We start from the raw sequence: 12,500 nt of genomic DNA, 5'->3' as shown, positions 1-12,500 counted from the left end.
CACCAGTGAAGGGAGAGAGAGAGAGAGAGAAAGAGAGAGAGAGAGAGACAGAGAGAGAGAGGAGAGAGTCAGACAGATAGAGAGATAGAGGTGTGGTAGTTCTCACGTCGTAGAGAGTCAGACAGATAGAGAGATAGAGGTGTGGTGGTTCTCACGTCGTAGAGAGTCAGACAGATAGAGAGATAGAGGTGTGGTAGTTCTCACGTCGAGAGAGAGAGAGTCAGACAGATAGAGAGATAGAGGTGTCGGTAGTTTTCACGTCGTAGAGAGTCAGACAGATAGAGAGATAGAGGTGTGGTGGTTCTCACGTCGTAGAGAGTCAGACAGATAGAGAGATAGAGGTGTGGTAGTTCTCACGTCGAGAGAGGAGAGAGTCAGACAGATAGAGAGATAGAGTGTGAGTGGTTCTCCCGTCATAGAGAGTCAGACAGATAGAGAGATAGAGGTGTGGTAGTTTCTCACGCTCGTAGAGAGTCAGACAGATAGAGAGATAGAGGTGTGGTAGTTCTCGCGTCGGAGAGTCAGACAGATAGAGAGATAGAGGTGTGGTAGTTCTCACGCGTCGTAGAGAGGAGAGTCAGACAGATAGAGAGATAGAGGTGTGGTAGTTCTCACGTCGTAGAGAGTCAGACAGATAGAGAGATAGAGGTGTGGTAGTTCTCACGTCGTAGAGAGGAGAGAGTCAGACAGATAGAGAGATAGAGTGTGGTGGTTCTCACGTCGTAGAGAGTCAGACAGATAGAGAGATAGAGGTGTGGTAGTTTTCACGTCGTAGAGAGTCAGACAGATAGAGAGATAGAGGTGTGGTAGTTCTCCACGTCGAGAGAGTCAGACAGATAGAGAGATAGAGGTGTGGTAGTTCTCACGTCGAGAGAGGAGAGTCAGACAGATAGAGAGATAGAGGTGTGGTAGTTCTCACGTGCCGAGAGAGAGTCAGACAGATAGAGAGATAGAGGTGTGTAGTTCTCACGTCGTAGAGAGTCAGACAGATAGAGAGATAGAGGTGTGGTAGTTCTCACGTCGTGAGAGTCAGACAGATAGAGAGATAGAGGTGTGGTGGTTCTCACGTCAGTAGAGAGGAGAGAGAGTCAGACAGATAGAGAATAGAAGTGTGGTGGTTCTCACGTCGTAGAGAGTCAGACAGATAGAGAGATAGAGGTGTAGTAGTTTTCACGTCGTAGAGAGTCAGACAGATAGAGAGATAGAGGTGTGGTGGTTCTCACGTCGGAGAGAGTCAGACAGATAGAGAGATAGAGGTGTGGTGGTTCTCACGTCAGAGAGAGGAGAGTCAGACAGATAGAGAGATAGAGGTGTGGTAGTTTTCACGCTTTGTAGAGAGTCAGACAGATAGAGAGATAGAGGTGTGGTAGTTCTCAATGTCGAGAGAGTCAGACAGATAGAGAGATAGAGGTGTGGTTTCTCACGCGTCGAGAGAGAGGAGAGTCAGACAGATAGAGAGATAGAGGTGTGGTGGTTCTCACGTCGTAGAGAGAGAGAGAGTCAGACAGATAGAGAGATAGAGGTGTGGTAGTTCTCACGTCGTAGAGAGGAGAGTCAGACAGATAGAGAGATAGAGGTGTGGTAGTTCTCACGTCGTAGAGAGGAGAGAGTCAGACAGATAGAGAGATAGAGGTGTGGTAGTTTTCACGTCGTAGAGAGTCAGACAGATAGAGAGATAGAGGTGTGGTAGTTCTCACGTCGTAGAGAGTCAGACAGATAGAGAGATAGAGGTGTGGTAGTTCTCACGTCGTAGAGAGTCAGACAGATAGAGAGATAGAGGTGTGGTGATTCTCACGTCGTAGAGAGGAGAGTCAGACAGGATAGAGAGATAGAGGTGTGGTAGTTCTCCGTCGTAGAGAGTCAGACAGATAGAGAGATAGAGGTGTGGTAGTTCTCCGTCAGAGAGAGGAGAGTCAGACAGATAGAGAGATAGAGGTGTAGTAGTTTCACGTCGAGAGAGTCAGACAGATAGAGAGATAGAGGTGTGGGTGGTTCTCACGTCGTAGAGAGTCAGACAGATAGAGAGATAGAGGTGTGGTAGTTCTCACGGTCGAGAGAGGAGAGAGAGTCAGACAGATAGAGAGATAGAGTGTGGTGGTTCTCACGTCAGAGAGAGTCAGACAGATAGAGAGATAGAGGTGTGTGTAGTTTTCACGTCGTAGAGAGTCAGACAGATAGAGAGATAGAGGTGTGGTAGTTCTCACGTTCGTAGAGAGGAGAGTCAGACAGATAGAGAGATAGAGGTGTGGTAGTTCTCACGTCAGAGAGAGTCAGACAGATAGAGAGATAGAGGTGTGGTAGTTCTCACGTCAGAGAGAGTCAGACAGATAGAGAGATAGAGGTGTGGTAGTTCTCACGTCGTAGAGAGTCAGACAGATAGAGAGATAGAGGTGTGGTGGTTCTCACGTCGTAGAGAGGAGAGAGTCAGACAGATAGAGAGATAGAAGTGTGGTGGTTCTCACGTCGTAGAGAGTCAGACAGATAGAGAGATAGAGGTGTGGTAGTTTTCACGTTGAGAGAGTCAGACAGATAGAGAGATAGAGGTGTGGTGGTTCTCACGTCGAGAGAGTAAGACAGATAGAGAGATAGAGGTGTGGTGGTTCTCACGTCGAGAGAGGGAGAGTCAGACAGATAGAGAGATAGAGGTGTGGTAGTTTTCACGTTGTAGAGAGTCAGACAGATAGAGAGATAGAGTGTGGTAGTTCTCACGTCGTAGAGAGTCAGACAGATAGAGAGATAGAGGTGTGGTGGTTCTCAACGTCAGAGAGAGAGAGTCAGACAGATAGAGAGATAGAGGTGTGGTGGTTCTCCGTCGTGAGAGAGGAGAGAGTCAGACAGATAGAGAGATAGAGGTGTGGTAGTTCTCACGTCGTAGAGAGGAGAGTCAGACAGATAGAGAGATAGAGGTGTGGTAGTTCTCACGTCGTAGAGAGGAGAGAGTCAGACAGATAGAGAGATAGAGGTGTGGTAGTTTTCACGTCGTAGAGAGTCAGACAGATAGAGAGATAGAGGTGTGGTAGTTCTCGTCGTAGAGAGTCAGACAGATAGAGAGATAGAGGTTGGTAGTTCTCACGTCGAGAGAGTCAGACAGATAGAGAGATAGAGGTGTGGTGATTCTCAGTCAGAGAGGAGGAGAGTCAGACAGATAGAGAGATAGAGGTGTGGTAGTTCTCACGTCGAGAGAGTCAGACAGATAGAGAGATAGAGGTGTGGTGGTTCTCACGTCGTAGAGAGTCAGACAGATAGAGAGATAGAGGTGTGGTGGTTCTCACGTCGTAGAGAGTCAGACAGATAGAGAGATAGAGGTGTGGTAGTTTTCACGTCGTAGAGAGGAGAGTCAGACAGATAGAGAGATAGAGGTGTGGTAGTTCTACGTGGTAGAGAGAGAGAGTCAGACAGATAGAGAGTAGAGGTGTGGTGGTTCTCACGCAGTAGAGAGTCAGACAGATAGAGAGATAGAGGTGTGGTAGTTCTCACGTCGTAGAGAGTCAGACAGATAGAGAGATAGAGGTGTGGTGGTTCTCCCGTCGTAGAGAGTCAGACAGATAGAGAGATAGAGGTGTGGTGGTTCTCAAGTCGTAGAGAGTCAGACAGATAGAGAGATAGAGGTGTGGTGGTTCTCACGTCGTAGGCCCCAGCCTTGATCTGCTGGTACAGTCTGTGCTGGTCCTCGTCCCAGAAGGGAGGGTAACCGACCAATAGGATGTACAGGATCACCCCTGGCAGGAAGACACACACACTCATCACCCACAGATCAAAAACAACACAGTCTTGACCCCAAACTGACACCTTTTGGAATTTCACTTCCTGAATTGTAATGGATTTGAGGCAACTTTCAGCAGGGATCAACGATCTGGAACACTCAGATAGAAGTATGCTCCAGGGTAAAGGTCAAAGGTGTCATGACTCTCCTGACAGTGGACCAAAGGACTCAGTTTGGCAAATGGCTGACAACAAACAGACCCTCACCCACAGAAGAGGGGGAGGGGGTCCTGGGCCAGTTTTGAAACCTTAACAGTCTGCCATAAATTAGGAGGAGGGTAATCTCCCTCCTGCTCTGCAGTATTACTCAAATAATGTCCTCGTTCCAGAGAGTTTTTGCCGCCAAAACCTTTTTGTCCAAAGAGTGAACATTGGAACATTATTTCATCATCTGAATGTTAAGAAGAATGATCAGTGGGGACCCTAAAGAATAATCATGTCATCTTGTTGATTATTTTGTGATGTCATTAAGGGATGGTATCAAGAAATAACTGTAACTGGAAAGGGTACACATTCTATTAGTCAAGTTTAAATCTAAACGTTGTATAAAATATATGATTAGGATGAGAGTATTTTGGTGAAGACAGGAATGTGATTTTAGTCTTCTAATGAGATCATTGTTTGCCCGGTCAGTAACCGCGCCCCTAAGTGACAACAGACATCGTGTTGGCGTGATGGAACGCCACCCGAGGATAAAGTCTTGGTAACTAAATGTACCTCAGACCAGAAAACGGGACTGCACATTTAGAATGGTTGGAACGTTGAATCAGAGACCAGAAAAACGAGAGACGGGGGGTCTACACGTCTGAAAATGGCTGGAACGTTGAACCAGAGACCAGAAAGACGAGAGACGGGGGTCTACACGCCTGAAAATGGTTGGAAACGTTGAATCAGAGACCAGAAAGACGAGAGACGGGGTCCACCACTCGAAAATGGCTGGAACGTTGAATCAGAGACCAGAAAGACGAGAGACGGGGGGTCTACACGTCTGAAAATGGTTGGAACATTGAATCAGAGACCAGAAAGACGAGAGACGGTGGGTCTACACGTCTGAAAATGGTTGGAACGTTGAATCAGAGCCCAGAAAGACGAGAGACGGGGGGGGTCTACACGTCTGAAAATGGTTGGAACATTGAATCAGAGACCAGAAAGACGAGAGACGGGGGTCTACACTTCTGAAAATGGTTGGAACATTGAATCAGAGACCAGAAAGACGAGAGATGGTGGTCTACACGTCTGAAAATGGTTGGAACGTTGAATCAGAGACCAGAAAGACGAGAGACGGGGGGTCTACACGTCTGAAAATGGTTGAAACGTTGAATCAGAGACCAGAAATACGAGAACGGTGGGTCTACACGCCGAAAATGGTTGGAACGTTGAATCAGAGACCAGAAAGACGAGAGACGGGGGGTCTACACGCCTGAAAATGGTTGGAACGTTGAATCAGAGACCAGAAAGACTAGAGACGGGGGGTCTACACGTCTGAAAATGGTTGGAACGTTGAATCAGAGACAGAAAGACGAGAGACGGGGGTCAGCACGTCTGAAAATGGTTGGAACATTGAATCAGAGACCAGAAAGACGAGAGACGGGGTCTACACGCCTGAAAAATGGTTGGAACGTTGAATCAGAGAACAGAAAGACGAGAGACGGGGGTCTACACGCCTGAAAATGGTTGGAACGTTGAATCAGAGACCAGAAAGACGTGAGACGGGGGTCTACACGCCTGAAAATGGTTGGAACGTTGAATCAGAGACCAGAAAGACGAGAGATGGTGTACACGTCCTGAAAATGGTTGGAACGTTGAATCAGAGACCAGAAAGACGAGAGCGGGGGTCTACACGTCTGAAAAATGGTTGGAACGTTGAATCAGAGACCAGAAAGACGAGAGACGGGGGTCTACACTTCTGAAAAAATGGTTGGAACGTTGAATCAGAGACCAGAAAAGACGAGAGACGGGGGGTCTACACGTCTGAAAATGGTTGGAACGTTGAATCAGAGACCAGAAAGACGAGAGACGGGGGGTCTACATGTCTGAAAATGGTTGGAACGTTGAATCAGAGACCAGAAAGACGAGAGACGGGGGTCCACGTCTGAAAATGGTTGGAACGTTGAATCAGAGACCAGAAAGACGAGAGACGGGGGGTCTACATGTCTGAAAATGGTTGGAACGTTGAATCAGAGACCAGAAAGACGAGAGACGGGGGTCTACATGTCTGAAAATGGTTGGAACATTGAATCAGAGACCAGAAAGACGAGAGACGGTGGTCTACACGTCTGAAAATGGTTGGAACGTTGAATCAGAGCCCAGAAAGACGAGAGACGGGGGGGGTCTACATGTCTGAAAATGGTTGGAACGTTGAATCAGAGACCAGAAAGACGAGAAACGGGGGCTCTGAAGTATCTGCTTCATTTGAACACTCCACTCCACAGTTGCCAGGACAACTAATAAGAAGGACATTGTGACCTCCGGTGGACAATCAGAGCCTTACACCCATCGACTCCTTCCCCATAGAAGGAGTGATTGGTTTCAACAGAGAGAGACGACGGAGAAGACATTCTACACGTAAATACATCGCGTTTCTTACCCCAAAACGGGCGGTGGTTAGGGTGCTAAGTATTGTGATTACCGTGAGCGTAGGTTCCAAATGTATGTACGATGAGCTTGACTCTCTTTGTCCCTCTCTCCCTCCTTCTATTGACCCCTCCCTTTTTGATAAACCAAACAGTCATGCTGTTGTTAGTCCGCTAGGGACCTTTTCTCATGTATTAAGTATGCATGTATTCTGTGTTATTATTTAGTTAGCTAGTGAATAAATAATTAAACCAATTCGTGTATTACTGACTCATAAGTAAGGTTGGGGTTCTTGCGGATCCAAGGATTATGCGACGTTCAGAATGAGACTGATATGAGGTAATGATTAATAAGTGACTGATATAACATATATATATTTTAGAGTTACATTCAGGAGATGGTATCTCTATAAACAACTTCTTCCGTGGTGCCCCAAATTCCTAATGAGTTAATTGTTACATGATTAATTTAAATCGGGTAACAATTAAACATAGTCAGTTGATTCGATAAATAACAGTCATCACATTCATGAAAGTCACGTCACGACAAAGGTTAGAGGTCAAAGGTCGTTTGTTTACCACAGGCCCACAAGTCCACAGGCTTCCCATATGGGTCTTTTCTCAGGACCTCTGGAGACAGGTAGCCTGGAGTACCAGCAAAACCTGTAGGGAGGAGAGAGAGGGAGGAGGGAGGAGGGAGGGAGGAGGGAGGGAGGGAGGGGGAGGGAGGAGGGAGGAGGGAGGAGGGAGGAGGGGGGGGGGAGGGAGGGAGGGAGGGAGGGAGGGAGGGAGGAGGGAGAGGGGAGGGAGGGAGGAAGGGAGGGAGGGAGGGAGGAGGGAGGGAGGGAGAGGGGGAGGGAGGGAGGAGAGAAGGAGGGAGGGAGGGAGGGGGAGGGGGAGGGAGGGAGGAGGGAGGGAGGAGGAGGGAGGGAGGGAGGGAGGGAGAGAGAGAGAGAGAGAGGGAGGAGGGAGGGAGGGAGGGAGGGAGGGAGGGAGGGAGGGAGGGAGGGAGGGAGGGAGGGAGGGAGGGAGAATAAATGGATGAGTGTATCAATGGTTTGATTGATTGATTTGAGTAACTGTTTCAGCAAATAATTGATTGCTTGAGTGTGTCATTGATGATTAAATCGATCAATCAATACATTTTTACATTTTAGTAATTTAGCAGACACTCTTATCCAGAGCGACCTACAGGATAAATTATGGTTAAGTGCTTTACTCAAGGGCAAATCAACAGATTTCTTCACCTAGTCAGCTCGGGGGATTCGAACCAGCAACCTTTCTGTTAACCGCTAAGCTACCTGCCGCCGTGGCAATTCAAAAGTGGTAAGAGGCTAGGGGTCTATTCTGGAGCAAGGCCTGTATGTCCTCTAATACTCACACTAGTGTGCATACCAGACCCGACCTGTACAGTGCTGGCTTGCATGATTCATTTTCCCATTAGCCTTTCCATCACGTAATCAGGCCAGCCCAGTACAGCTCGGCTTGGTTCGGCTCAGTAGTGTGAAAAACATATTTGTCCTATAAGAGAGAAGCCAGTCCACAGTACTCACCAAACCATGCCTGTTGGTCGCCCTGCACCTCGATGGCGAGCCCAAAGTCAGCTAGCTTAACCGCCGCCCCCTTCAGCTTACTGGCCAATAGGAGGTTCTCAGGCTGGAGGGGGGCGGAGTCAAATGGGTTAGAGGTCAGAAGACGCTCCGGTAACGTTGGCCGTGAGACACAGATGCGAATCAGCTTTAGCCTCACGCAAGATCGTCACTATCTGGCCAAGCTGCAAAGTCAGAACCCCCACCCCCCGTCTATTCCTACAATTGATCTTCTTAAAATCTGATTTTTTAAACCTAACTTAACTACACTGCTTACCTTATACCTACCCCTAACCTAACCACACTGCTAACCTTATACCTACCCCTAACCTTAACCACACTGCTAACCTTATACCTACCCCTAACCTTAACCACACTGCTTAACCTTATACCTACCCCCTAACCTAACCACACTGCTACCTTAACCACACTACTAACCTTATACCTACCCCCTAACCTTAACCACACTACTAACCTTATACCACCCCCTAACCTTAACCACACTGCTAACCTTATACCTACCCCTAACCTTAACCACACACTAACCTTATACCTACCCCTAACCTTAACCACACTGCTAACCTTATACCTACCCCTAACCTTTAAATAAAATATACAGTATATTTTCATACAATTTTCAGATATAGCCAATATAGAGTAGCAGCTTGACCATCTAGTGGGAACCCCAAGTCACCTCAACCATTAGGACTAAACTGAGCTTAGATCAGTGTCTAGGGGCAACTTGATCCTACACACACAGAGAGACAAAGAGACAACGGTTGAACAGGGACACAATAACACAAACGACACACTGTGGCAGAAATACACACAGACACACAGACACACATTCACCTTCAGATGTACAATGTATAACATGGGGTTATGGTAGATGATGATGATGATGGTGATGATGGTGGTGATTATGGTGATGATGGTGAAGGTGATGATGGTGGTGATGATGATGGTGATGAGTTGATGGTGAAGGTGATGATGATGATGGTGGTGATGAGGGTCTGACCAACAAACCTTCAGGTCCTGTAGAACGATACCATTGACATGGCAGTGATGAACACTCTCTACAATCTGCTGTATGCAATGAGAGGGAGAGAAGAGAGAGAGAGAGAGAGAGAGAGAGAGAGAGAGAGAGAGAGAGAGAGAGAGAGAGAGAGAGGAGAGAGAGGGGGAGGGGGGGAGAGAGAGGGGGGGGGAGAGAGAGAGAGAGAGAGAGAGAGAGAGAGAGAGAGAGAGAGAGAGAGAAGAGAGGGAGGAGAGAGGGGGAGAGAGAGAGAGAGAGAGAGAGAGAGAGAGAGAGAGAGAAGAGAGAGAGAGAGGGGAGAGAGGGAGAGAGAGAGAGAGAGAGAGAGAGAGAGAGAGAGAGAGAGAGAGAGAGAGAGAGAGAGAGAGAGAGAGAGGAGAGAGAGAGAGGAGAGAGAGAGAGAGAGAGAGAGAGAGAGAGAGAGAGAGAGGGAAAAGGAGAGAGAGAGAGAGAGAGAGAGAGAGAAGAGAGGAGCGGAGAGAGAGAGAGAGGGAAGAGGGGAGAGAGAGAGAGAGAGAGAGAGAGAGAGAGAGAGAGAGAGAGAGAGAGGAGAGAGAGAGAGAGAGAGAGAGAGAGGAGAGAGAGAGAGAGAGAGGAGAGAAGAGAGAGAGAGAGTAGAGAGAGAGGGAGAGAGAAGAGAGAGGGAGAGAAGAGAGAGAGAGAGAGAGAGAGAGAGAGAGAGAGAGAGAGAGAGAGAGAATAAAACATAGTAAATAGCATAACCTGTGTTTCTGTGTCTGTTTCTATCAGATACAAAGGAATACTCTCTGTTTGATCAGAGTAAAGTAACAGCCCACTACAGATTACAGAGTTAAACAATACTCTCTCTGTTTGATCAGAGTAAAGTAACAGCCCACTACAGATTACAGAGTTAAACAATACTCTCTCTGTTCGATCAGAGTAAAGTAACAGTCCACTACAGATTACAGAGTTAAACAATACTCTCTCTGTTTGATCAGAGTAAAGTAACAGCCCACTACAGATTACAGAGTTAAACAATACTCTCTCTGTTGGATCCTACCTGGCGTCAGCCTCACTGTAGTATTCCCTGGCTACGATGTCCTCAAACAGCTCTCCTCCAGTCACCCTGAAACACACACAGAGACAGACACACACACACACACACACACACACACACACACACACACACACACACACACACAGAGACAGACATATACACACACACAGACACACACACACACACACAGATACAGACATATACACACACACAGACACACAGACACACACACACACACACAGATACAGACACACACACAGAGACAGACATACACACACACACAGACACACACACACACACACACACACACACACACAGATACAGACACACACAGAGAGACACACACACACACACACACACACACACACAGATACAGACACACACACAGAGATACACACACACACACACACACACAGACACAGACACACACACAAACACACACACACACACACACACACAGATACAGACACACACAGAGAGACACACACACACACACACACACAGAGACAGACACACACACACACACACACACACACACACAGACATACAGACACACAGACACACACACACACACACACACACACACACACATGCAGACACACACACACACACACAAACACACACAAACACACACACCAAGGTGGTTTACCTCTCTAGTTTAGTCTGTATGGTGTTTCTATAGTTTAGTCTGTATGGTGTTTCTATAGTTTAGTCTGTATGGTGTTTCTATAGTTTAGTCTGTCTAGTGTGTTTCTATAGTTGAGTCTGTCTAGTGTGTTTCTATAGTTGAGTCTGTCTAGTGTGTTTCTGTCTGTCTGTGTGTGTGTCAAGGGGTCTGAGTACTTTCCGAATGCACTGTACACTAACTGAGAGATAGAGGGATGAGGTAGAGAATTATAGAGGGATGAGGTAGAGAATTATAGAGGGATGAGGTAGAGAATTATAGAGGGATGAGGTAGAGGTAGAGAATTATAGAGGGATGAGGTAGAGAATTATAGAGGGATGAGGTAGAGAATTATAGAGGGATGAGGTAGAGAATTATAGAGGGATGAGGTAGAGAATTATAGAGGGATGAGGTAGAGAATTATAGAGGGATGAGGTAGAGAATTATAGAGGGATGAGGTAGAGAGAATTATAGAGGGATGAGGTAGAGAATTATAGAGGGATGAGGTAGAGGTAGAGAATTATAGAGGGATGAGGTAGAGAATTATAGAGGGATGAGGTAGAGAATTATAGAGGGATGAGGTAGAGAATTATAGAGGGATGAGGTAGAGGTAGAGAATTATAGAGGGATGAGGTAGAGAATTATAGAGGGATGAGGTAGAGAATTATAGAGGGATTAGGTAGAGAATTATAGAGGGATGAGGTAGAGAATTATAGAGGGATGAGGTAGAGGTAGAGAATTATAGAGGGATGAGGTAGAGAATTATAGAGGGATGAGGTAGAGAATTATAGAGGGATGAGGTAGAGAATTATAGAGGGATTAGGTAGAGAATTATAGAGGGATGAGGTAGAGAATTATAGAGGGATGAGGTAGAGAATTATAGAGGGATGAGATAGAGAATTATAGAGGGATGAGGTAGAGAATTATAGAGGGATGAGGTAGAGGTAGAGAATTATAGAGGGATGAGGTAGAGAATTATAGAGGGATGAGGTAGAGAATTATAGAGGGATGAGGTAGAGAATTATAGAGGGATGAGATAGAGAATTATAGAGGGATGAGGTAGAGAATTATAGAGGGATGAGGTAGAGAATTATAGAGGGATGAGGTAGAGAATTATAGAGGGATGAGGTAGAGAATTATAGAGGGATGAGGTAGAGAATTATAGAGGGATGAGGTAGAGAATTATAGAGGGATGAGGTAGAGAATTATAGAGGGATGAGGTAGAGAATTATAGAGGGATGAGGTAGAGAATTATAGAGGGATGAGGTAGAGAATTATACTCACAGATCAAACAGTAGGTAGTGGAAGCCTTCCTCTGATATGCTGTCATGAAGCCTCACTGAGAAGACAGGAAGAGACAGGGAATAGAGGGGGAATAGAGGGGGAATAGAGGGGGAATAGAGAGGGAATAGAGGGGGAATAGATGGGGAATAGAGAGGGAATAGAGGGGGAATAGAGGGGGAATAGAGAGGGAATAGAGGGGAATAGAGAGAATAGAGGGGGAATAGAGAGGGAATAGAGAGGGAATAGAGGGGGAATAGAGAGGGAATAGAGGGGGAATAGAGAGGGAATAGAGGGGGAATAGAGAGGGAATAGAGGGGGAATAGAGGGGTAATAGAGAGGGAATAGAGGGGGAAGAGAGAGGGAATAGAGGGGGAATAGAGAGGGAATAGAGGGGGAATAGAGGGGGAAAAGAGAGGGAATAGAGGGGGAATAGTGAGGGAATAGAGGGGGAATAGAGAGGGAATAAAGGGGGAATAGAGGGGGAATAGAGGGGGAATAGAGGGGGAAAAGAGAGGGAATAGAGGGGGAATAGTGAGGGAATAGAGGGGGAATAGAGAGGGAATAGAGGGGGAAT

The 12,500-nt window shown here is 46.7% G+C and overlaps 1 protein-coding gene across 1 annotated transcript in view; it reads right to left on the bottom strand.

The window, feature by feature from the left end:
* LOC123481024 (calcium/calmodulin-dependent protein kinase type II delta 2 chain-like) overlaps positions 1 to 12,500 on the bottom strand; it is a 67,915-nt gene that overhangs the window by 24,827 nt on the left and 30,588 nt on the right. Inside the window, 6 exon segments of the mRNA XM_045214280.1 lie at positions 3,625 to 3,719; positions 6,915 to 6,998; positions 7,889 to 7,991; positions 8,951 to 9,027; positions 9,986 to 10,047; positions 11,927 to 11,981. Of these exon segments, the coding sequence (XP_045070215.1) occupies positions 3,625 to 3,719; positions 6,915 to 6,998; positions 7,889 to 7,991; positions 8,951 to 9,027; positions 9,986 to 10,047; positions 11,927 to 11,981 (476 nt within the window).

Source organism: Coregonus clupeaformis, unplaced genomic scaffold, assembly GCF_020615455.1.
Source record: "Coregonus clupeaformis isolate EN_2021a unplaced genomic scaffold, ASM2061545v1 scaf0230, whole genome shotgun sequence".
Lineage (NCBI taxonomy): Eukaryota > Metazoa > Chordata > Actinopteri > Salmoniformes > Salmonidae > Coregonus > Coregonus clupeaformis.
Note: the sequence above shows the minus strand (reverse complement) of the source record. Positions and strands in the feature narration are given on the sequence as shown.